Here is a 25,276-nt window from a genome sequence, read left to right as displayed (position 1 = left end):
AAAAAAATATATATATATATATATAAATTATCCCTTGGACTGAAATATAATTTTCTGAATAAAACTGGTGTGCAAGGAGCAAAATGTAATATCAAAGAATTCTCTTCTGAATTATGTACTTTAAAGGCAATTCAAAATCTAAGGTGGTAACCTATTCACTTACAATTTCTGTGGAGGGCTTAGACTTTTCCATTCCATGTTTTTTCTCCACAACATCTAAAAGTGTTGCCTCATCCCAATCTGCACTTGTTTCGTCCTTGTCTCTTACATCAACATAGGCACTACGTTTTTCACTCTGTAAAAATAATTAACTTCAACATCTCTCGACTGACAATACAATTACAGTATATGCGAACTCAACCTTCAAGCATTGTCATTAAGATTCTAGTGGGTGAAATATCTGAATAGCCAAGAGTGGTAAGTGGTTGACTACTAATTAAAAAAATAAGAAAAATCATGCAAATATATTTTTTAAATCTCGTTCATTATTTTAAATACAGAATGCTAATTATACTACTTACCTTGCGCTCCACATTGAGATCATGGGAGAATTTGCACTTAGAGCCTTTGCCACATTGACCCTGCTTGAAGAATGCACACAAGACTGATTTTGGATCAGCACCTATCAGAAGTAAAATATGACATGGAAACCTTATTAATAGTTTTTGTTTCTCAAAACTATATATTTATATAACAGGAATTACAGTTAATATGGGGGCCAGACATTCACACAAACCTCCTTGATAAGAAATACAATGTACACAATGTGCTCTACATAAATTTAAGACTAAGCAAGCCATATGTGACCTCCCTGCCCATCATAGTTAATTTTTATTTGCTGTACAGAATCTCTCAAAATCAATGGTTTATGAAAGAGTAAGGATAAGGGATTCAACAGGTAAAGCATCTCGCTGCGTGAAAGAAATGGTTCACTCACAGAACCTCCTCCACAATATTACAGATGCCTGTTATCACTCCTGAATGAAGCTACATCACTAACCTTTTGCCTAACAGTTTTAGAAAACAAATCTTCTATGCAGCACAAAATATAATTGAAATAAGAATTTTATTTATATTACATTCAAGGGAAATCATCTGCAGAATGAGTTAACTGATCCAAGAGGGTGGCTCCAATTCCTGAACTCAGAGCCCTTCTACCAATCAGCAGGAATTCATGGCTATTCAGCCTTGCTTTAGTAAGTAGCAGAATGGTTGACCTCATCTCCCTCTAAAGCACTAATGAAAGTTTAGCAAGATAAAAATGGTTTCACACACATTGTTCTTATATACGTATTTGGCTACACTCATGCTGCATCCTTCACGCTGCTGGTCCACTGCAAGCTTATTTTCACAGTGATTGATGCATGCCTTTCATTTTGTTATTCATTTATTAAACTATCCAGCACCGCATTTACAAGTTGGTACTCTTACACACAAAATAATGTTTGTATTTACTAACCTTTACCAGCAGTTTGCTGGACTGGTTTAAAAATGGCATTGATCTCAGCAAGCTCTTTCTTCTTATCATCCTTCTTTTTTACTTCCTTCTCAAGTTCCTTTGCACTCTTATTTCCTCCATGCTTTACTTGGTGCTGCACCTGTTGGATGAATTTCTGCTGCTTTGCTCCCTTCTTGTTCTTCAGACCAAATGTTTTATCCTATAAAGATAACCTAAACTAAATACATAATAAAAAATAAAGAAATCTCTCTCATTATTTTTTCACCCCACCTCTCTCTCAATCTTTCATTCATTTCTCCTCTCTCATTCATTCCTACTCTTTCCCATTCTTTCATTCAATTCTTCTCTCTCATTCTTTCATTCACTTTTCTCTCATCTTTCATTCATCTCCCCCTCTCATTCTTTCATTCACCATTCTCTCATTCTTTAATTCATTCATCCTGCCCTACCACCCTCTCCACCTCTCGAGTACATAACTTCTGAAATCATGGTATGTGAACAAAATTAAAGATATCCAATGTTATGGTGCATTATGTCACAGAATCTCAGCTTTTAACACATGGATAATCATTCCTATTACCACTGAGGACCTTTACTCTTTGGTCAAGTTTAAAAAAAAGTGTCACTATTTTAATAATTTTGTGTAGAGAAATGCTTTTAAAAATCACTGTCACTTTCATCATGTCTTAAAAAAAAAAAAAAACAGTTTTGGTTGTTACCAAATAATTCATCTTTTTTGTCTATAACTGCAAAGGAAGCCTTGGAACTTAGTAGTATTTCAAATCAACCATTGCATTATGACAGAAACTAAACAAAGCTGTCTTCTAATTAATTTAGGTACAGTACTGGCTATTTGCTAAAATTATTTTTTGGGAGCTCCAGATTTTTTGAAGTGCATAAATATAATTTTTTCACACATTTGAAATTACAGATGTGTGACTGTTATGGGTTCCATCCTTGAGATGAAAGCCGTAACAGTCAGCTATACCCAGGTATGTACCTACTTACTGCTAGGTGAACAGCAGTAACAGGTTCAAGGAAACATATCAGTTTCCACTAGAGCCAGGATCGAATCCTGGTCTCTCACTTGTGAGCTGAGGGCACTACCACATAAGAACATAAGAAAGAAGGAACACTGCAGAAGGCCTACTGACCCATGCGAAGCAGGTCCATGTCCCCCCCCCAGATTATCCAATGACCCACCTAGTCAGGTCACTTCCACTTAACCCTTTGACTGTTTCGGTCATATATATATATGTCTTATGAGCCAATGTGTCTGACGTATACACACTCATAAATTCTAGCGGCTTCAAATCAAGCAGGAGAAAGCTGGTAGGCCCACATGTGAAAGAATGGGTCTGTGTGGTCAGTGTGCACCATATAAAAAAAATCCTGCAGCACGCAGGACATAATGAGAAAAAAAAAAAAACTTTGACCGCTTTTTTTTTATTAAAATGCTGACTTTGTGGTGTATAGTGCTTATGGTTGTATTCTCGTTTTTCTTGGTCCCGTTTGATAGAATGGAAAACATATTATAGAAATAGAGGTGATTTTGATTGGTTTTACTATGAAAAGAACCTTGAAATGGAGCTCAAAGTAGGGGAAATGTTTGATTTTTGCCGATGTTCTAAAGTAAACAAATGATGTCATTGTCTAATAAATGTCCAACTAGCCACTCTAATATGCAGTCATGAATGGGTTGACATTATTTATATAATTATTACAATATTGCAGTAGTCTGCATAACAGTAAATCTTCTATTTTTTGTTTGAATAAAAATTCAAAATAGAAAGCAAGAGTAATATCAGAGAGGCCTAGAGACATGACTGATGAACAAAGAAAATGTTATTTTAGAGCCAGGATTGTCTGTATTGTTCATTCTGGACCCTATTTTGAAATTGGCATATTTTTTAATTTGCGTGAAATTGGCCAATTACAAATTTCTGACCACGTTATTGGGTAGTTGAAATCGGTAAATAGGCAGTTTCTTGTACTCAGTCGATAGAACAAATGGAGTTCTAAAGAAATAGCTATGAGTTTGGTTGACTGGAACAATGGAATTAGCTGAAAATAGGGCTCAAAGTGGGCAAAATCGCCGATTTGTAAATATCGCCAAGGTTGCTAACTCCATGAGAGTGTAATTCCATAAGTTTTCTTTACCATCAGGAAAAGATTCTCTATCATTTCCCAAGAAAATTTTTTTTTCTCAAAAATTTTTCGAGTTGGACCTGACTAGCACAAGCTAGTTAGGTCCAACTCATACCCACCCATACCCACTCATATATGTATTTATCTAACCTATTTTTAAAACTACACAACGTTTTAGCCTCTATAACTGTACTTGGGAGTTTGTTCCACTCATCCACAACTCTATTACCAAACCAGTGATTTCCTATATCCTTCCTGAATCTGAATTTTTCCAACTTGAAACCATTGCTGTGAGTCCTGTCTTGGCCGGAAATTTTCAGCACGCTATTTACATCCCCTTTATTTATTCCTGTTTTCCATTTATACACCTCGATCATATCCCCCTAATTCTACGCCTTTCTCTTAAGAGAGTGCAGATTTAGGACTCTCAGCCTATCCTCATAGGGAAGATTTCTGATACATGAGATCAACTTTGTCATCCTCCTCTGTGTGTTTTCCAGTGCATTTATTTTTTTTTATTTTTTTTTATCACACTGGCCGATTCCCACCAAGGCAGGGTGGCCCGAAAAAGAAAAACTTTCACCATCATTCACTCCATCACTGTCTTGCCAGAAGGGTGCTTTACACTACAGTTTTTAAACTGCAACATTAACACCCCTCCTTCAGAGTGCAGGCACTGTACTTCCCATCTCCAGGACTCAAGTCCGGCCTGCCGGTTTCCCTGAACCCCTTCATAAATGTTACTTTGCTCACACTCCAACAGCACGTCAAGTATTAAAAACCATTTGTCTCCATTCACTCCTATCAAACACGCTCATGCATGCCTGCTGGAAGTCCAAGCCCCTCACACACAAAACCTCCTTTACCCCCTCCCTCCAACCTTTCCTAGGCCGACCCCTACCCCGCCTTCCTTCCACTACAGACTGATACACTCTTGAAGTCAATCTGTTTCGCTCCATTCTCTCTACATGTCCGAACCACCTCAACAACCCTTCTTCAGCCCTCTGGACAACAGTTTTGGTAATCCCGCACCTCCTCCTAACTTCCAAACTACGAATTCTCTGCATTATATTCACACCACACATTGCCCTCAGACATGACATCTCCACTGCCTCCAGCCTTCTCGCTGCAACATTAATCACCCATGCTTCACACCAATATAAGAGCATTGATAAAACTATACTCTCATACATTCCCCTCTTTGCCTCCAAGGACAAAGTTCTTTGTCTCCACAGACTCCTAAGTGCACCGCTCACCCTTTTCCCCTCATCAATTCTATGATTCACCTCATCTTTCATAGACCCATCCACTCCCAAATATCTGAATACATTTACCTCCTCCATACTCTCTCCCTCGAATCTGATATCCAATCTTTCATCACCTAATCTTTTTGTTACCCTCATAACCTTACTCTTTCCTGTATTCACTTTTAATTTTCTTCTTTTGCACACCCCACCAAATTCATCCACCAATCTCTGCAACTTATATCCATTCTTTAATACGGTGATCAGAACTGTGCAACATAACCTAAGTGAGGCCTAACCAAGGATATACAGTATAGAGTTGAAGAACAACCTGAGGACTTCTATTATTTATACTTCTTGATATGAAGCCAAGGATTTCGTTAGCTATATTGCAAACACTAATGCACTGTTGTCTTGGTTTTAGATTACTGCTAACCAGAACTCCTAAATCCTTTTTGCAATTAGTAATACAGTGGACCCCTGCTTTACGATCAGCTCCCAATGCGACCAATTATGTAAGTGTATTTATGTAAGTGCATTTGTACATGTATGTTTGGGGGTCTGAAATGGACTAATCTAATTCACAATATTCCTTATGGGAACAAATTCGTTCAGTAATGGCACCTGAACATACTTCTGGAATGAAATAATATCGTAAACCGGGGGTCCACTGTATTAAGATCTACATTATTTAGTTATATATGGCATGGTTATTTTCCTATCCAACATTTAGAACTTTGCATTTGTCTATATTAAACTGCAACTGCAGCTTCTCCGACCACTGCATCAGCCTGTTCAAATCATCCTGGAGTGCTCTTGTGTCCTCATTAGAATGAATTGGCTGGCCTATTTTGGTGCCATCAGCAAATTTGCTTATGTCGCTATTTATTCCCTCATCTATGTCGTTTATGTATATTGTGAAGAACAACAGGCCCAACACTGAACCCTGTGGAACATCGCTTGTGACGTGCCCCCATTCTGATCTCTCCCCATTTATGCAAACTTTCTGCTGCCTATTTGTCAGTCATGCCTCTACCCTGGAAAAAAATTCTCCTCCTATTCCATGTGCCTTAAGTTTCCTCAATAGCCTCTGATGTGGAACTCTATCGAAAGCCTTACTGAAGTCCATATAAGATAAGATAAGATAAGATTTCGTTCGGATTTTTAACCCCGGAGGGTTAGCCACCCAGGATAACCCAAGAAAGTCAGTGTGTCATCGAGGACTGTCTAACTTATTTCCATTGGGGTCCTTAATCTTGTCCCCCAGGATGCGACCCACACCAGTCAACTAACACCCAGGTACCTATTTGCTGCTAGGTGAACAGGACAACAGGTGTAAGGAAACGTGTCGAAATGTTTCCACCCGCCAGGAATCGAACCCGGGCCCTCCGTGTGTGAAACCAGAGCTTTAGCCACCAGACCAGATCATTACCATGATCTACCTCCTCAAACACCTTAGTGAAAAAAGTTAGTAAATTCGTAAGACAGGAACACCCCTTTGTAAAACCGTGTTGAGAATCATTAATCAATTTATGCCTATCAAGATGGCTACGAACTGCTTCGGCAATTATTGATTCCATAAATTTTCCCACTATGGAGGTAAGGCTTATTGGTCTATAGTTCGAAGCTAAGGACCTGTCACCTGCCTTGTAAATAGGTATTACATTTGCCATTTTCCACTTATCAGGAACTAAGCCAGTTTGTAGTGATATGTTGAAAAGATTAGCCAAAGGTATGCTAAGTTCCTCTTTACATTCCTTTAACACCCCTGCAAATTTGTTAGGTTTTAATTTCTCTGTCTGAGGACCATGTTACTAGTTACCGCAATTGTGTATAGTTTATTATCGTCCTGTTCTACATAATCTATTACAGTATTTCAGGAATTTCACCAGTATTTTCCTGGGTAAAAACTGAGAGGAAGTAAGTAAGCAGCAACCTTAAACCAGGACAGCAGTGCCTCGGCATGTGTAATAAGGCATATAGATTGCTGGAATGTGTATCAAGAAGTGTAAGCAACAGAAGTCCAGTGGTTATCCTACAGCTTTGTACGTCATTAGTAGGGCCTCACCTGGATTGTGCAGCTCGGTTCTGGTCTCCATTTTGCAGAATGGATAGGAATTTGTTAGAAAACATTCTGCGACGAATGACAAAATTAATTCATTGCATTAGAAATCTTCCTTATGAAGAAAGACTGAAGTCCCTTAAATTACATTCATTTGTAAGATGAAAAATGAGAGGAGACATGATCGAGGTGAATAAGTGGAAGATGGGTATTAATAAAGGGGATATAAATAAGGTCTTGAGGATATCTCTCCAAGAGAGAACCTGCAATAATAGATTCAAATTAGACAAGTTTTGATTTAGAAATGATGTTGGAAAGTACTGGTTTGCATATATGGTAGTTGATGAGTGGAACAGTCTGCCTAGTATGGTTGTTGAGGCTAAAACCTTGGGTAGTTTTAAATTTAGGTTAGATAAATACATGAGTAAGAGGATTTGTCAGTTAAAAATAGGAGAGGAGAGTTATTAAATGGAGAGTTAGAGGTATTGGGAAGATGGAGGGAATATTTTGAGGAATTGTTAAATGTTGATGAAGATAGGGAAGCTATGATTTCGTGTATAGGAAAAGGAGGAATAACATCTTGTAGGAGTGAGGAAGAGCCAGTTGTGAGTGTGGGGGAAGTTTGTGAGGCAGTAGGTAAAATGAAAGGGGGTAAGGCAGCCGCGATTGATGGGATAAAGATAGAAATGTTAAAAGGAGGTGGGGATATAGTTTTGGAGTGGTTGGTGCAATTATTTAATAAATGTATGGAAGAGGGTAAGGTACCTAGGGATTGGCAGAGAGCATGCATAGTTCCTTTATATAAAGGCAAAGGGGACAAAAGAGTACAAAAATTATAGGGGGATAAGTCTGTTGAGTATACCTGGTAAAGTGTATGGTAGAGTTATTATTGAAAGAATTAAGAGTAAGACGGAGAATAGGATAGCAGATGAACAAGGAGGCTTTAGGAAAGGTAGGGGATGTGTGGACCAGGTGTTTACAGTGAAACATATAAGTGAACAGTATTTAGATAAGGCTAAAGAGGTCTTTGTGGCATTTATGGATTTGGAAAAGGCCTATGACAGGGTGGATAGGGGGGCAATGTGGCAGATGTTGCAGGTGTATGGTGTAGGAGGTAGGTTACTGAAAGCAGTGAAGAGTTTTTACGAGGATAGTGAGGCTCAAGTTATAGTATGTAGGAGAGAGGGAAATTATTTCCCAGTAAAAGTAGGCCTTAGACAAGGATGTGTGATGTCACCGTGGTTGTTTAATATATTTATAGATGGGGTTGTAAGAGAAGTAAATGCGAGGGTCTTGGCAAGAGGCGTGGAGTTAAAAGATAAAGAATCACACATAAAGTGGGAGTTGTCACAGTTGCTCTTTGCTGATGACACTGTGCTCTTGGGAGATTCTGAAGAGAAGTTGCAGAGATTGGTGGATGAATTTGGTAGGGTGGGCAAAAGAAGAAAATTAAAAGTGAATACAGGAAAGAGTAAGGTTATGAGGATAACAAAAAGATTAGGTGATGAAAGATTGGATATCTGATTGGAGGGAGAGAGTATGGAGGAGGTGAATGTATTCAGATATTTGGGAGTGGACGTGTCAGCGGATGGGTCTATGAAAGATGAGGTGAATCATAGAACTGATGAGGGGAAAAGGGTGAGTGGTGCACTTAGGAGTCTGTGGAGACAAAGAACTTTGTCCTTGGAGGCAAAGAGGGGAATGTGTGAGAGTATAGTTTTACCAACGCTCTTATATGGGTGTGAAGCATGGGTGATGAATGTTGCAGCGAGGAGAAGGCTGGAGGCAGTGGAGATGTCATGTCTGAGGGCAATGTGTGGTGTGAATATAATGCAGAGAATTCGTAGTTTGGAAGTTAGGAGGAGGTGCAGGATTACCAAAACTGTTGTCCAGAGGGCTGAGGAAGGGTTGTTGAGGTGGTTCGGACATGTAGAGAGAATGGAGCGAAACAGTGACATCAAGAGTGTATCAGTCTGTAGTGGAAGGAAGGCGGGGTAGGGGTCAGCCTAGGAAAGGTTGGAGGGAGGGGGTAAAGGAGGTTTTGTGTACGAGGGGCTTGGACTTCCAGCAGGCATGCGTGAGCGTGTTTGATAGGAGTGAATGGAGACAAATGGTTTTTAATACTTGACGTGCTGTTGGAGTGTGAGCAAAGTAACATTTATGAAGGGGTTCAGGGAAACCGGCAGGCCGGACTTGAGTCCTGGAGATGGGAAGTACAGTGCCTGCACTCTGAAGGAGGGGTGTTAATGTTGCAGTTTAAAAACTGCAGTGTAAAGCACCCTTCTGGCAAGAGTGATGGAGTGAATGATGGTGAAAGTTTTTCTTTTTCGGGCCACCCTGCCTTGGTGGGAATCGGCCAGTGTGATAATAAAAAATAAATAAATAATGAGTAAGAGGGGTTGGATTTGAGTGGGACTTCCACATGAGTTAATAGAATTGTCAAGCTTATTGCTTGGGTAGACTTCAAAATTGAGTTAGGCAAATATTCTGTTAGTGGGATGGACTGTGAAGGACCTGCCTAGTATGGGCCAACAGACCTGCTGCAGTGTTCCTCCTTTGTTATGTTGTTGTTATGTTATGTTCTTAAGTACTGAAAATTTCACACATATCCTGATCACTGTCAGTGATCTGACCTGAGTTACTCATAAGTGGGCCTATCTTGTCCCTAATCTTACTTCTGTATACCTGAAAGAACCCTTTTGGGTTAGTCTTTCAATCCCTTGCAACCTTAGCCTCATAATCCCTTTTGGCTTTTCTTATTCCTCTTTTTATTTCTCTCTTTAATTGAATATATTGATTTCTTAACTGCCCATCCTCTCTTTTGGTATGCCTATATATGCCTCTCTTTTGACCAATGAGATGTTTTAATCTAATGTTCATCTATTTGTCTTGTTTATTAAGTGTAAAAGACAATTCTAATACCTTTAACTTTATCCCAACTGACATGTATATCAGATGCCCAACAAATCTGTTGTATAGTAACAAAAATATTGAAACCTGGCTTATATGCAAATCCAATAATAATAATATCAATATTTATTACATGTACAAGGTATACAGGTCTAGCTGGCATCAATGACATACTACTATATAGAAAGCCCTTTGTTACGTAGAGCATTTCAGGCAAATTACCTGGAGTTTACCTGGAGAGAGTTCCGGGGGTCAACGCCCCCGCGGCCCGGTCTGTGACCAGGCCTCCTGGTGGATCAGAGCCTGATCAACCAGGCTGTTGCAGCTGGCTGCACGCAAACCAACGTACGAGCCACAGCCCGGCTGATCAGGAACCGACTTTAGGTGCTTGTCCAGTGCCAGCTTGAAGACTGCCAGCGGTCTGTTGGTAATCCCCCTTATGTATGCTGGGAGGCAGTTGAACAGTCTCGGGCCCCTGACACTTATTGTATGGTATCTTAACGTGCTAGTGACACCCCTGCTTTTCATTGGGGGGATGTTGCATCGTCTGCCAAGTCTTTTGCTTTCGTAGTGAGTGATTTTCGTGTGCAAGTTCGGTACTAGTCCCTCTAGGATTTTCCAGGTGTATATAATCATGTATCTCTCCCTCCTGCGTTCCAGGGAATACAGGTTTAGGAACCTCAAGCACTCCCAGTAATTGAGGTGTTTTATCTCCGTTATGCACGCCGTGAAGGTTCTCTGTACATTTTCTAGGTCAGCAATTTCACCTGCCTTGAAAGGTGCTGTTAAGTGTGCAGCAATATTCCAGCCTAGATAGAACAAGTGACCTGAAGAGTGTCATCATGGGCTTGGCATCCCTAGTTTTGAAGGTTCTCATTATCCATCCTGTCATTTTTCTAGCAGATGCGATTGATACAATGTTATGGTCCTTGAAGGTGAGATCCTCCGACATAATCACTCCCAGGTCTTTGACGTTGGTGTTTTGCTCTATTTTGTGGCCAGAATTTGTTTTGTACTCTGATGAAGATTTAATTTCCTCGTGTTTACCATATCTGAGTAATTGAAATTTCTCATCGTTGAACTTCATATTGTTTTCTGCAGCCCACTGAAAGATTTGGTTGATGTCCGCCTGGAGCCTTGCAGTGTCTGCAATGGAAGACACTGTCATGCAGATTTGGGTGTCATCTGCAAAGGAAGACACGGTGGTCCTTGTCCCAGGATGCGACCCACACCAGTCGACTAACACCCAGGTACCCATTTTACTGATGGGTGAACATAGACAACCGACGTAAAGAAACATGCCCAATGTTTCTACCCACTCTGGGAATCGAACGCAGACCCTCGACATGTGAAGTGAGAGCTTTAGTGATCAGTCACTTTAACTAAATGGACACAAGTACAATTAATGTGACATTTTACTATGGCAATGTTTTGCTCTCTGTGAGTTTTATCAAGCGAAACATTGCCACAATAAAATGTCACATTAGTTGCACCTGTGTCCTTTTACCTAACACATTGTCGGTAATTCTACCAACATTAATACAAGTCACTGACTTTTTTGGGTTATCTTAGGTAATATATACATATGCTGCTATGTATGATAATCTATGTAACTGTATTTATGTGTACCTGTATCTGAATAAACTTACTATGATAGTGTAAATTACACCATGTATTACAACTGTACTATTGTGTACCCCAATGGTAATAAGTTAGTCTGATTTTTTTTTGGGGGGGGGATTAACCTAGGTAATTTATACACTATATATGATAAATATATTTGTGTGTACCTGTGCCTAAATAAACTTATTTAACACTGCAACAATTTGTGCCGGGTTAGAATAGCATGTTTGCTGTTTAAAGGAGAATACCTGATTTCGTGAAAGGACCGAATCTTCAAATTAGACTTAAAAATCACAAGGAAGATATAAGACACTGAATTCCGGCGTCAATAATCGTGGTGTCAAACAGATTTATAGCTGTCAAAAATTATGAGGACAGATGTTGAAAGATGAAGCAACTCTCACACTCGCCTACCTCGATGATTTTCTCCTTTTTCTTCTGTTCCGTCTTTTTAGACTGGGTCGCTCCTCCCTTCTGGCCATTTTTGGGAGGCATTTTTACATAAGGGGGCCAAAATGGGAGTGGTGAGAGGAGAGAAAAGAGAGAAGCGAGCCCCAACGTGCCCACCACAACAGCTGTGACCACACAACACACATTATAGTTCCTATCTATAATACTCCCAATAATAAATTCTAAACCAAAATTTATTTACAAACTCGAAAAATAACACAAGAACGAATCAGTATTTAAATATAAAGAGATAGTTTAGGTTTGTTATGGGTTTAATGATTAAGAAGAACCAGAGAACCAGAGTTCAAAGTTTTCAAGATGGCTTGCCAGTGACTGTGCCAGAGTGACCTGTCTCAGCCTTCCTCAGTGATAATGGCGGTGTAGCACCTCACACGCCCCTCGGGCAACACTCTTCTCCCACCCACGACACCCTCGCGCCCCTACGCTGGCAGTATGCTGGTGCAGGAGCCAGTTCAGGTGAGGTGGAGAGAGCAAAGAGGCAACATATATGGCCAGGAGGAAATGGTGCGGAGCTCTGACCTCGATAATGGGGAGGCAATGGGGGACATTATTATATTATTTTATTACTCTAGGAGCCCCTCCACCCTACCCATGCCCACACCTTCACACTCTCAAAAATGCAACCCAAAATGGGTTTAGGTTGTCAAAAGAGTGATAGAAAGATGAAATAGCAATTGGGTGTGACGTTGCATAAATTGCAATTAAAGATGTTGACAGTTGCATAGATATTGCATTATTTTAGTTTTTACTTTAGATTGAATATTATACCCCGATGAAAATAATGAATCTGACGATATTAGATTATCCTGTGTTAAATATTAATTTATACTGACAAGTTTGTCAAACGTAAATTTTTTGTTTGGTATTACCGAGGTTTTTTTTTTTTTAAAATAAGAAACTAAGGGATACGTATAGAACAAGACCTATGTAACTAAATAAAAGATAAGCCGTAAGGTACCCAATGGAAGTGTCACTTAAGTTTGTATGTGTTTACAATAGAAAATATTTTACATTTTAAACAGATTTCAAACATAGTGGACATGTAGGTAACTAGTAAATGTGTTTGTTTAGGCACGGGTACACAAATACAATTATCATGCATAGTGTAAATTACCTGCTGTATGACCCTGATGGGTTTAGCACTTAGTTATGATTATAACGGCGTAAATTACCTAGGATAACCCAAAAGGTTAGTGACTTATTTTCATTTGCGTCCTTGTAATATCTTATTATTTAAACCTTAAAACTTAAAACAGCTAAGTAACTAAAATTATTGGAAAGTTTATTCAGGTATAGGTACACATAAATAGCTACTTAAATTATCATATAGCAGCATATATGTGAATTACATAGGGTATCCCAAAAAAGTCAGTGACTTATTTCCATTGGGTCCTTGTGCCAGTGATTACAAAAAAAAAAAAAAAAAAAGTGAGAGGGAAGACTTTTTAAATTAAAGGCCTGTTTAGTTTACAAATGTTGTAAAAGTATTTGAAGAAGTTACCAAAGGGAAGCGATTAAAATGCTCAGCGAGGAATACTGTAACCTATTGACTAAGGTTTCATTGTCAGTTTGATAATTGTATATGTAGTAAAATAAACATGGAGACTAGGTCTCCATAGGGTAATTTGAAAAATTGAGGTGATTGATGATGGAATTTATTGTAAAAAATACCATGCAATGGAAATAGTGTTGTGTGATAAAATATTAAAAAAAATATTTGATAGATCTAGATATTATTAAAAAAATTTATTACTGGGAGATTATGTAAATGAAATTGAGAAAAACGTATGCTTCATAGAGGAATTGCAAAATAGTTTGCAAATACATATTGAAGAAATGCTGTTTGACACATATTAGGCATAAAGTAGAAGCATGATGTTTGTAGTAGAAGTGGTACTAGTTTTACAGGATATTGTGTATTTAGTTAGGCAATAAAAGTATGATGAAGGGAGAGGATGGAAGAACAAGAAGGGTGGAAAGAGGTGAGGGTGAAAGAGTGGAAAATAGGGCATGAATAATTAGAAGATGAAAAAAGATAAGTGGCCTATCACTCTTGGTTGGAAGTAACGTATATTTTATTTTATTTTGACACACTGGCCGATTCCCACCAAGGCAGGGTGGCCTGAAAAAGAAAAACTTTCACCATCATTCGCTCCATCACAGTCTTGCCAGAAGGGTGCTTTACACTACAGTTTTTAAACTGCAACATTAACACCCCTCCTTCAGTAAGGTATATTTAAAAAAAAAAAATCAATTTGCTTGAGGAGTTCATGTTCAGGAGTGGGTAGGCGCATGTTGTTCTGGTCCTGGGATGAGAGCAATATTTTGCAGTGGGTCCATTCAATAGCTGTGAGGAGTTCCTCAAGACCAACCATGAAGTTTGGGGAGTAGGTGTATTTGATCCTCCCACTGAGGAGACCTTTGTGGATAGTTTATAGATCATATTTGTGGTCATTTAGATACTGTCATAGTAGGTGATAATATCATCAAATGAGCATAGCTTTACAGGTTGTTTCTAAGCTGGGTTCATTAGTTGTTTCTTGACTGGTGCTGTCTGGGTTGTTGGCTTCAGCACTGACCGCTGCTTTGGCTGATGCATTGTTGGTTTGTGGCTAAGTAACACTGACGGGTGGTTCCTCTGTGAGCTGCAGTGGAGTTTGTAGTGGGGCTTGTGATGTTGAATTGTCAGTGGGGCAGTAGCTCATCTGGAGCTTGGATTATTGATGATGTATAACTACATATAAGCAAATTGAAAATATGTGATGGTAATACTTATATTGGTATATAAAGTGCTCCTCTCGCAGCTGCTAGCTAATAGTTGTTAATGCTTGGGCACTCTGCTGCCTTCGACCTTTAATCTAAGTAAACCTTATCATACATGCCTTCACAGTATAAAATGATTAGGCTGAGCATAGTTGTTTAATTAATGTAGTTGTGTACAGTGTTTGCTTACATATATGAATAAAGAATATTTCATTGTTGGATATTGCACATACTGTACCAATAAATAGTTTAGAAAAATTTAAATCCTTTTAAGTAATTACAGTATACGTATTAATATCTTAAGTTATCACACCCCTCAAGGAAGGTTTCTTGATGTTGGTGAGGGGCTCTTGATCTAGGGAAATGGATCTGTGCTCCAGTTCCCTGAATTAAGCATGAATATCTTCCACATCCCCCCCCCCCACAGGTGCTGCATAATCCTATGGGTTTAGTGCTCCCCCTTGATTATAATGATAATAATTATCACATACTGTACTATCACATTTCGACATGTTGCAGTCATAATAGGATCCCTCCCCTGTCCTCCCTAAAAAATGTATGAAAATAATTGCTTTTAATTCTTTTATAATTATTTTGACTTGTGTAAGAATATAGGAGCACTGCAGCAGACCTACTATTTGTGCACATGTGCATGTATGTCCTGGCCTATTTTTAAAATCCTTCCCAAGGAGTTCATTACTTATTTACAGCTATTGTCAAAAACTACTTTCATATATCCTATCTCTAAATATATCCATATGTAATCCAACTTTAATCCATTGCTAAGAGCTCTGTCTTGGTTAGATATGCTTAGCCCACTGTGTCCTTTTTATCCACATTTTATATGGGTACACTTCAGTCACATATACATGATATACTATACTCTAATTCTGTTTTGCGTACAGTATTTAGTCTTGAGTATTTACAAGTAACAGTAGTAAGTTGTGCCTAGAATGATTAAGTAGGCCTGCTCCAATGCTCTTATCAACTGCACTAAGTAAATATTGCTTTTTTTTTTAGGCTGCAATATGGCATTGCCTGAACCACTATGCATATGTGGATGCAACATTTCTAGCAGAAAGACTCCTAGCTGAAGGTATGCATGAGTTTTATTTCAATTGTAGGTTTTCATATTCTTTATATATTTAATTATAGTACTTTCATTATAGGTTCATGAATTTAAGAAGATAAAACAAAGGGGTTATTAACCCTTTAACTGCTTAAGAATCTAAAATGATTGTGCTCTTAGTGCTGGCAATTTAAAAAAAAAAATCTTGTTTTAAAAGTGTGAAAAGGAGTAAAAATCTGCATAGTGCTTAGAGATACAAAATTTAACGGTGACCTATTCCTGTTTTCTTATAGTATGTCACTGCTTTATTGTTCAGTGATATTATAGAAATGATATTTTCTGGCTCCTACAGTACCATGCACACACGATTTTGATTTTTTTTATTGGCCCAAATCTCTCTTCTTTGGAGGCCTGACTATTTTGGCTGTCCTTCTCTCTCCTGCTTCTCTTCCTTGCCACTCTTCCTGTGTCTCTTTTCCCCCCCTCTTCCTTTCCCATCTCTTTCCCCTCTTCATTTCCCATCTCTTTCCCCTCTTCATTTCCCATCTCTTTCCCCCCTTCCTTTCCCATCTCTTCCTTCCCCCTTCCTTTCCCATCTCTTCCTCCCCCCTTCCTTTTCCATCTCTCCCTTCCCCCCTTCCTTTCCCATTTCTTCCTCCTTACCTTCTCCCTATACCATTTTTCCCCTTCCCTCTCATTCCATCTCTATCTTTCCCCTTCCATCTTGTCTCCCCTCTTCCTTTCTCCCTTTCCTCTTCATTCTTCCCATCTCTTTTTTCCACCTCATAATTCTCCCTTTTCCCTCTCTTAATATCTCCCTCTTACTATCTACTACTATTTTTTCTGTCTCCCTTCTCTTGTATCTCCCTTGTCCTCTTTCCCTTTTCCTCTCCCTTCTATTTGATTTGTCGTCTCAACGTCTTTTTGTACCTTCTCTTCCCTTTCCTCATCACACTCCTTCCTTTCCTTCCCTCTCCTCCTCCCTCCTCTACCCTCCCATCTTTAGGATACCCATATGGGTATATATAGGATACACTACTACTAGTGATCCTTTTTTTTTTTTTTTTAAATTGGGTGTAAAACCTAGCTCTGGTACACCAACAGATACATGACTTGTGACTGGTCATCATCCAATTATGATCCATGTCAGAAGACATTGCATTTCTTCCTGATGAATAAACCACCCCCACCCTCTTATTCCCTCTCCTCCCTCTTCCCTCTCTTTCTTCTCTCTCCCAGCTCTCATGCTCCTTTCCATCCTCACCTGCCATTGATACTTCCAGTCCCTCTTCCTATTTTCCCTATCTCCCCATCCCCCTTGTCTACTCGCCCTCCCCCCCTTCTCATCTTCTCACCTATTCTTCATCCCACTCTTGTCTCCCTCTGCCTTATTCTCTCCTGCCTATTACCCCTCTCTCTCCTGATCCTCTTTCCCTATTTCCCATTTCTTCTATTCTTTCCCTATTTTCCCTGTACCTTACTCTTCTTCACTGTCTTGTCTATCCTTTCTGTATCTCATTATTTTTACCCCCTCCCCTTGTCCATTCTCCTTGCCTCCCTGTCTCCTTTTCTTTCACTTCTCCCATCTTTTTTTTTTATCTCATCCCATCTTTCTGTCTCTTGTATATTTGTTTTTCTCAGTATGTCTTTATATTTTAGTGGATTCTGATGAGGCATTACACCTGGTGGCCACATCATATTATCGCTCGGGAAAGCCAGGTCGCGCCTACTCGGTGCTTCATGCACATGGTACACGCACACCACAACTCAGGTTCCTCATGGCTCGCTGCTGTTATGACCTTGGAAAGTAAGTGTTTTGCAAGGATGCCATCTTTATTGGTTCTCATGGCAGCTCATATATTTTATTCATTGTCATTTTTGCTGCTTTAGTTTTTAAATATGGAAAATTATAATGTATTATGTTTGAAGTATAATTTCATATAAGGTTTCTTACTCAACATTTTTTTTTTATATACAGGTTGGAAGAGGCTGAAACAGTTCTAACTGGTGGAAGTGTTTTGCATCCAAAAACAGTTGATGATTTAGCAACAGAATATGGAGATTTGGCTTGCTTTGCTCTGCAGCTTCTTGGGCTCATATGTGCTAGAACTGAACGCCTCTTGAGAGCAGCAGAAGCTTTCAAGAGGTCATTAAAGCTCAACCCATTCTTATGGCAGTCGTTCGTTGCGCTCTGTGATCAGGGGGACAAATCGGATCCCTCGAAGGTGTTCAGGTTGGATTCACTTGAGACGTTTTCTAATTGCCATGGCAGTACGGTGCTCACTCTAGTAAATAGTGCCAATTTAGCAAATAATGTTAGTGTCATCTCAGACTCGGGAATTTTAAATACTCTAAACAATGTATTGGTGAACAGTCAAGATACTATTCAACAGACTCCGACTGTGACGCCATTACAAAACACTCCCAATAATTTATTACCGGTTAATACGCCAGTGCAAAATATGAGTAATGTAAGCTCCCCAGTACCGTTAACCTCTCTTAATACACCGGTCACTGTGACTATAACACCTTCAGCGGACAGAGGTGTTGGAGATTCCGGGGAAGGTGTCCTTCAAGCGCCCAAAAAAAAGAAACTTGTTCGAATTCGAAGTATAATGAGTGGACCCCTATCATTAAGTCCCTTAACACCAAGCTTTGGGGTCCTTCCTCTAGAAGTAACAAGTCCTGTGTGTGAGAGCGAGCATTCATCTTTAAATAGTTCTGTGGCCTTCCTCACACCTTCACCACTCTCACTCTCTCAACTTGATGCTGAACCTAACACCAAAGTTCCTCCACCTATTAGTAAAAGAGTAAGTATATTTACATTTACAAGTACAGTACAAGTCACAGGTCACTATATATTTCAGTTAATTTAATATTTCCACATCTATGTATTTAAAACCTATTTTAAAACTGGTCAATTCTGCTTAGGAGTGTTAGTTTCATCAGCCCTTTCACTGTTTCGTCTAGATCTGTTATCGATGACAGCAACGCTTGAGTTCATCTACTTGTAAATTCTAGCGGCTGTAAATTTGATGGGAGAGGCCTGGTCGACCTAGCCATGAGACAGTGCGTCTGTATGGTCAGTGTCCTCCAATTGGAATAAATCAGGGCAGCCACAGTGCATTATGGGAATTCCATCTGAGTATACCATTGTTCATGGTGATTGGACACAAAGGCCTCACACCCAGGTGAATTCAACATATATTATTCCCCCAGTGACAGCTCCATCATTGAGGATTTCATAACCATGGGTGCTGGAAATAGCTCTGAAAATCCTGATAACCCACAGGCATCCATGTCTGGAGTTTTTGTCCTAATCACTTTTATCATATGTAAGTGAAAACTCATGTTCTCACTTCACAGAGGTGAGTAGCGATGTGGATTTTGAATTCCTAGCAATTGATGATCGGTTCATTGATGGTGAAAATTATTCGCTTGTGAAGTGTCAATATGTATACAGTGCTGCACACAGTCTGGTAGGGTGCCCATTTCTGTTTCAAGGGGACATAGTACTTCATGGGACCTAGCACCAATGTGTGATAATGAGGATGATGGTACATCGATTGGCATGGGTAGTGGGCCACAGGCAATGCTGGGCCTTTCAGGTAATGTGAGAAAAATGGTGGAACCATATTTTGGTAAGGGGTATTCATAATACACAACTGGAACACAAGCTTCTTGTTCAGTTATTTCCTGTGTGTGAACAAGACAGACATGTGGAACAGTGTGTGGAACACAAACATATGCCCAGGTTCAGTGCAGGTATTGGTACCAGTGAGGTGCAGGTTTTTCATCTCCCTAACATCATGACATTTCGGTGGCATGACAAATGTGATGTGACACTGTTGACATTGATCCACTAGCACAAAATGAACCAATGAACCCATTGTGAGACCAGCTGCTGTTGTAGGTTACACTGTCAGTATGTATTTGGTGGGCAAAAGGGACTTGAAGATTGGGTTAATTGACTGTCTGCAAAAGTTGCAAGTGGTACATAAAACTTCTTGTAACATTGCAATGCTAAATGCATACAATGTGTACCAGACCAAGACCATCAGTAACTGGCAAATACCTTATCATTTGAAGTTTGGCGATCACTTCTTAGTAATACTTACTGTTACAGACAAAAAGAAATGGGGTCAGAAGATATATGTTTGTGTACACACAAGACTCTCCAGCAAAGCACAGGGACGTGCTTTGTGTCAAGTGTAAAACACCGCTGTGTATTGAGCTATGTTTCAGGGACTTCCACAGACTGTAACAGTTCTAGGAACATGACCAGTGCCAGGACTTGAGTTCTGGAGGTGGGAAGTAGTGCCTGTACTCTAGGGGAGGGGTGGGGATATTTGCATTTTGGAGGGGCATCAGAACTGTGGTATTGGCACACCTCTAGCAAGATAGTGATGGAGTGAATGGTGGTTTAAGTATTTCTTTTTTTTTGGGTCACCCTGCCTCATTGGGAGATGACCAGTGTATTAAAAAATTATAGAACAGTAGTAATGTGAAGCTTTTGTGTGTGTGTGTGTGTGTGTGTGTGTGTGTGTGTGTGTGTGTGTGTGTGTGTGTGTGTGTGTGTGTGTGTGTGTGTGTGTGTGTGTGTGTGTGTGTGTGTGTGTGTGTGTGTGTGTGTGTGTGTGTGTGTGTGTGTGTGAGCTGTTTTCCAGGGTACTTAAGGAATGCAAGATGGAGCTTAGTCAGCCATTAACGAGTGTATTCAATGTGTCCATCCTTACCGGTGTTGTGCCAGAGTTGTGGAAGATGGCTAATGTGATTCCTATATTCAAATCGGGGGATAAGTCCACTCCTTCAAATTACCATCCAATAAGCCTGACACCTATAGTGGGCAAGTTATTAGGAGTTATTAGGAGTGAGGAAGAGCCAGTAGTGAGTGTGGGGGAAGTTCGTGAGGCAGTAGGTAAAATGAAAGGGGGTAAGGCAGCCGGGATTGATGGGATAAAGATAGAAATGTTAAAAGCAGGTGGGGATGTAGTTTTGGAGTGGTTGGTGCAATTATTTAATAAATGTATGGAAGAGGGTGAGGTACCTAGGGATTGGCAGAGAGCATGCATAGTTCCTTTGTATAAAGGCAAAGGGGATAAAAGAGAGTGCAAAAATTATAGGGGGATAAGTCTGCTGAGTATACCTGGTAAAGTGTATGGTAGTTATTATTGAAAGAATTAAAAGTAAGACGGAGAATAGGATAGCAGATGAACAAGGAGGCTTTAGGAAAGGTAGGGGGTGTGTGGACCAGGTGTTTACAGTGAAACATATAAGTGAACAGTATTTAGATAAGGCTAAAGAGGTCTTTGTGGCATTTATGGATTTGGAAAAGGCATATGACAGGGTGGATAGGGGGGCAGTGTGGCAGATGTTGCAAGTGTATGGTGTAGGAGGTAGGTTACTGAAAACAGTGAAGAGTTTTTACGAGGATAGTGAGGCTCAAGTTAGAGTATGTAGGAAAGAGGGAAATTTTTTCCCAGTAAAAGTAGGCCTTAGACAAGGATGTGTGATGTCACCGTGGTTGTTTAATATATTTATAGATGGGGTTGTAAGAGAAGTAAATGCGAGGGTCTTGGCAAGAGGTGTGGAGTTAAAAGATAAAGAATCACACACAAAGTGGGAGTTGTCACAGCTGCTCTTTGCTGATGACACTGTGCTCTTGGGAGATTCTGAAGAGAAGTTGCAGAGATTGGTGGATGAATTTGGTAGGGTGTGCAAAAGAAGAAAATTAAAGGTGAATACAGGAAAGAGTAAGGTTATGAGGATAACAAAAAGATTAGGTGATGAAAGATTGAATATCAGATTGGAGGGAGAGAGTATGGAGGAGGTGAATGTACAGGAGGGCCCCGCTTCAGATATTTCAAATTATGACCAAAACTCACTATACGGAGACTGGACGTGTCAGCGGATAAGGGTCTATGAAAAGATGAGGTGAATCATAGAATTGATGATGGGGAATAAATAAACAAATGTGAGATGTGAGCAGACGACTTGCACAAGTGGTGATAATAACAATACTGAGTCTCATTAAATGTCGTATATTACGGTAATATACACATTTTCATTAATCCATCCATGATATTTTTTTCAAAATTATATAATAAACACGATGCATAACATATAAATAAGATAAATACACCCCACAGTAGAATAAATAAACAAATGTGAGATGTCGTAGCAGACGACTTGCACAAGTGGTGATAATAACAATACCGAGTCTCATTAAATGTCGTATATTACGGTAATATACACATTTTCATTAATCCATCCATGATATTTTTTTCAAAATTATATAATAAACACGATACATAACATAAAAAGATGATAAATACACCCCACAATAGAATAAATAAACATAAATATAAGATGTGGGAGCCACATAACTTGTACAAGTGACGGCAAGAATAACATTTTCTCTAATCTAACATAAGAGTAAATGTGTTACTGGGGGTAACTGTAGAAAATTATTCCTTTCGTATGTATGTAAGTAAGTTTATTCAGGTATACACAAATACAGTTACATAGATTATCATACATAACAACATACGTGTAGAGAACCTAGGATAACCCAAAAAAGTCAGTGTGACTTATTTCCATTGCCTTCACTCAGAGCTTCATTTCTTCTCAAAATGATGTTACATGAGAATGGGAGTGTTCTTCTTTATTAATTCTACCGTATCAATGTAGAGACAACCTGTACACAATGTAACTTGTACACAAACCAGATGTGTACATTTCGTTTGTTTACAAAACTTACCTTCCCCTGGTTTGTTTACATAACTGCGCCTGCCCCCTCTCATGTACTCATTCTTTCTCTCATTTATTCGTTTTATCTCATTTACTTACTCCTGACCCTACATTAAGACTACAAATATTTTAAGGTAAGTAATGAGTGAACTGTATATACATTTTATCGCTCTGGGATGCTTAAATATCATAGAATAGTATGTGTGGGTGGGGTGGCCTGGTGAGGCTATTACAATACATACCACACTTGATTTCTTACAATAAATACTACTTGTCTCACCCTAGATTAAGACTATAAATATTTTAAGGTAAGTAATGAGTGCACTATGTGTGTATTGTACCTTTTTATTGTTTTTTGATGCCTGGTTCTATTGCTAACTTAATATATGTTAGTGTAAACTTGTTATCTAGTGTTTGTATGCATTTATAAGTGGAAAAAAAGGGTGTTCCACTTTACGGCGATTTCCGCTTTACGGCGGTAGCCTGGAACCTAACCCGCCGTATAAGTGGGGCCCTACTGTATTCAGATATTTGGGAGTGGACGTGTCAGCGGATGGGTCTATGAAAGATGAGGTGAATCATAGAATTGATGAGGGGAAAAGAGTGAGTGGTGCACTTAGGAGTCTGTGGAGACAAAGAACTTTGTCCTTGGAGGCAAAGAGGGGAATGTATGAGAGTATAGTTTTACCAACGCTCTTATATGGGTGTGAAGCATGGGTGATGAATGTTGCAGCGAGGAGAAGGCTGGAGGCAGTGGAGATGTCATGTCTGAGGGCAATGTGTGGTGTGAATATAATGCAGAGAATTCGTAGTTTGGAAGTTAGGAGGAGGTGCGGGATTACCAAAACTGTTGTCCAGAGGGCTGAGGAAGGGTTGTTGAGGTGGTTCGGACATGTAGAGAGAATGGAGCGAAACAGAATGACTTCAAGAGTGTATCAGTCTGTAGTGGAAGGAAGGCGGGGTAGGGGTCGGCCTAGGAAAGGTTGGAGAGGGGGGGTAAAGGAGGTTTTGTGTGCAAGGGGCTTGGACTTCCAGCAGGCATGCGTGAGCGTGTTTGATAGGAGTGAATGGAGACAAATGGTTTTTAATACTTGACGTGCTGTTGGAGTGTGAGCAAAGTAACATTTATGAAGGGGTTCAGGGAAACCGGCAGGCCGGACTTGAGTCCTGGAGATGGGAAGTACAGTGCCTGCACTCTGAAGGAGGGGTGTTAATGTTGCAGTTTAAAAACTGTAGTGTAAAGCACCCTTCTGGCAAGACAGTGATGGAGTGAATAATGGTGAAAGTTTTTCTTTTTCGGGCCACCCTGCCTTGGTGGGAATCGGCCAGTGTGATAATATTAAAAAAAAATTATCAGAAGTCACCTTGAAGAGCATAACTTGATAAATGAATCTCAGCATGGATTTACGAGAGGTCGTTCCTGCCTGACAAACTTACTGACGTTCTTCAATAGAACATTTGAGGCAGTTGACAGTGATAAGGAATATGATATTGTTTATTTGGATTTTAGTAAAGCCTTCGATAGAGTACCTCACAAGAGACTCTTAATTTAAGAAAAGTGGCAGCTCATGGTATAGGAGGTAAAGTTCTAGCATGGATTGAGGCATGGCTTACCAATAGAAAGCAGAGAGTTACCATTAATGGAGTGAAATCTGAATGGGGATTAGTCACTAGTGGCATTCCACAAGGATCAGTTTTAGGCCCTCTCTTGTTCATAATTTACATTAATGACCTTGATGAAGGGATTACGAGTGACATGAGTAAATTTGCTGATGATACAAAGATTTTTTTTTTTTTCAACAAGTCGGCCGTCTCCCACCGAGGCAGGGTGACCCAAAAAAGAAAGAAAATCCCCAAAAAAGAAAATACTTTCATCATCATTCAACACTTTCACCACACTCACACATTATCACTGCTTTTGCAGAGGTGCTCAGATACAAAGATAGGCCGTATAATTCACTCTGAGGAGGTTATCAATGAACTCCAGGACGATTTGGACAAATTAATGTCTTGGTCTGAAAATGGCAGATGAAGTTCAATGTGGATAAGTGTAAGGTACTTGCCCTTGGTAATGAAAATAACCCTCGAAGCTATAATCTAGGTGTAGTAGAGCTTGATCATACAGAATGTGAAAAAGACTTGGGAGTCATGGTAAGCAGAAATCGAAAGCCAAGACAGCAGTGCCTTAGTGTGTGCAACAAGGCCAACAGATTACTTGGATTTATCTCAAGAAGTATAAGTAACAGAAGTCCAAAAGTTATTTTACAGCTCTATACATCACTAGTGAGGCCTCATTTAGATTATGCTGCTCATTTTTGGTCCCCTTACTACAGGATGGATATAGACTCATTAGAGAACATACAGAGAAGAATGACTAAAATGATTTACTGTGTAAGGAACCTCCCGTATGAAGATAGACTCAAAGCCTTAAATCTCCACTCTCTGGAGAGGCGTAGAATGAGGGGAGATATCATTGAAGTGTATAAGTGGATGACGGGCATAAACAAGGGAGATATTAATAAAGTACTGAGTGTGTCAAACCAGGTAAGAACCAGGAATAATGGATTTAAGTTGGATTAATTTAGATTTAGAAAGGACATAGGTAAGTACTGGTTTTCTAACAGAGTTGTAGATGCGTGGAACAGTCTTCCCAGTGGGGTGATAGAGGCTAGGACCTTGGGTAGCTTTAAGAAGAGACTGGACAAATATATGAGTCGGAGGGGCTGGGATTGATTGGTGTCATTGGGTACGGGAGTTATTTCTAGGGAAGCTTTAGG

At 39.6% G+C, this 25,276-nt stretch overlaps 2 protein-coding genes across 3 annotated transcripts in view; one reads left to right on the top strand and one right to left on the bottom strand.

The window, feature by feature from the left end:
• LOC128686879 (zinc finger CCCH domain-containing protein 15 homolog) overlaps nt 1–12,051 on the bottom strand; it is a 30,789-nt gene extending 18,738 nt beyond the window's left edge. Inside the window, exons 1-4 of the mRNA XM_053774083.2 lie at nt 11,861–12,051; nt 1,460–1,658; nt 522–622; nt 164–295 (exon numbers count right to left, since the gene is read on the bottom strand). Of these exons, the coding sequence (XP_053630058.1) occupies nt 164–295; nt 522–622; nt 1,460–1,658; nt 11,861–11,941 (513 nt within the window). The 5' untranslated portion in view covers nt 11,942–12,051. The remainder of the gene's footprint in view (nt 1–163; nt 296–521; nt 623–1,459; nt 1,659–11,860) is intronic.
• A 151-nt stretch (nt 12,052–12,202) lies between these two features.
• Nucleotides 12,203–25,276, top strand: part of Cdc27 (cell division cycle protein 27) — a gene marked incomplete at its 3' end in the record, with an annotated part of 49,592 nt that continues 36,518 nt past the window's right edge. The window contains 4 exon segments of one of the 2 annotated variants that reach the window (XM_070082518.1): nt 12,203–12,373; nt 15,701–15,776; nt 17,391–17,556; nt 17,728–18,559. In XM_070082518.1, the coding sequence (XP_069938619.1) occupies nt 12,350–12,373; nt 15,701–15,776; nt 17,391–17,556; nt 17,728–18,559 (1,098 nt within the window). 2 annotated transcript variants of the gene reach the window in all.

The sequence above is a fragment of the Cherax quadricarinatus genome, chromosome 7 (genome assembly GCF_038502225.1).
Source record: "Cherax quadricarinatus isolate ZL_2023a chromosome 7, ASM3850222v1, whole genome shotgun sequence".
In the NCBI taxonomy this organism is placed as follows: domain Eukaryota; kingdom Metazoa; phylum Arthropoda; class Malacostraca; order Decapoda; family Parastacidae; genus Cherax; species Cherax quadricarinatus.
This window is presented reverse-complemented; position numbering and strand designations above follow the sequence as displayed.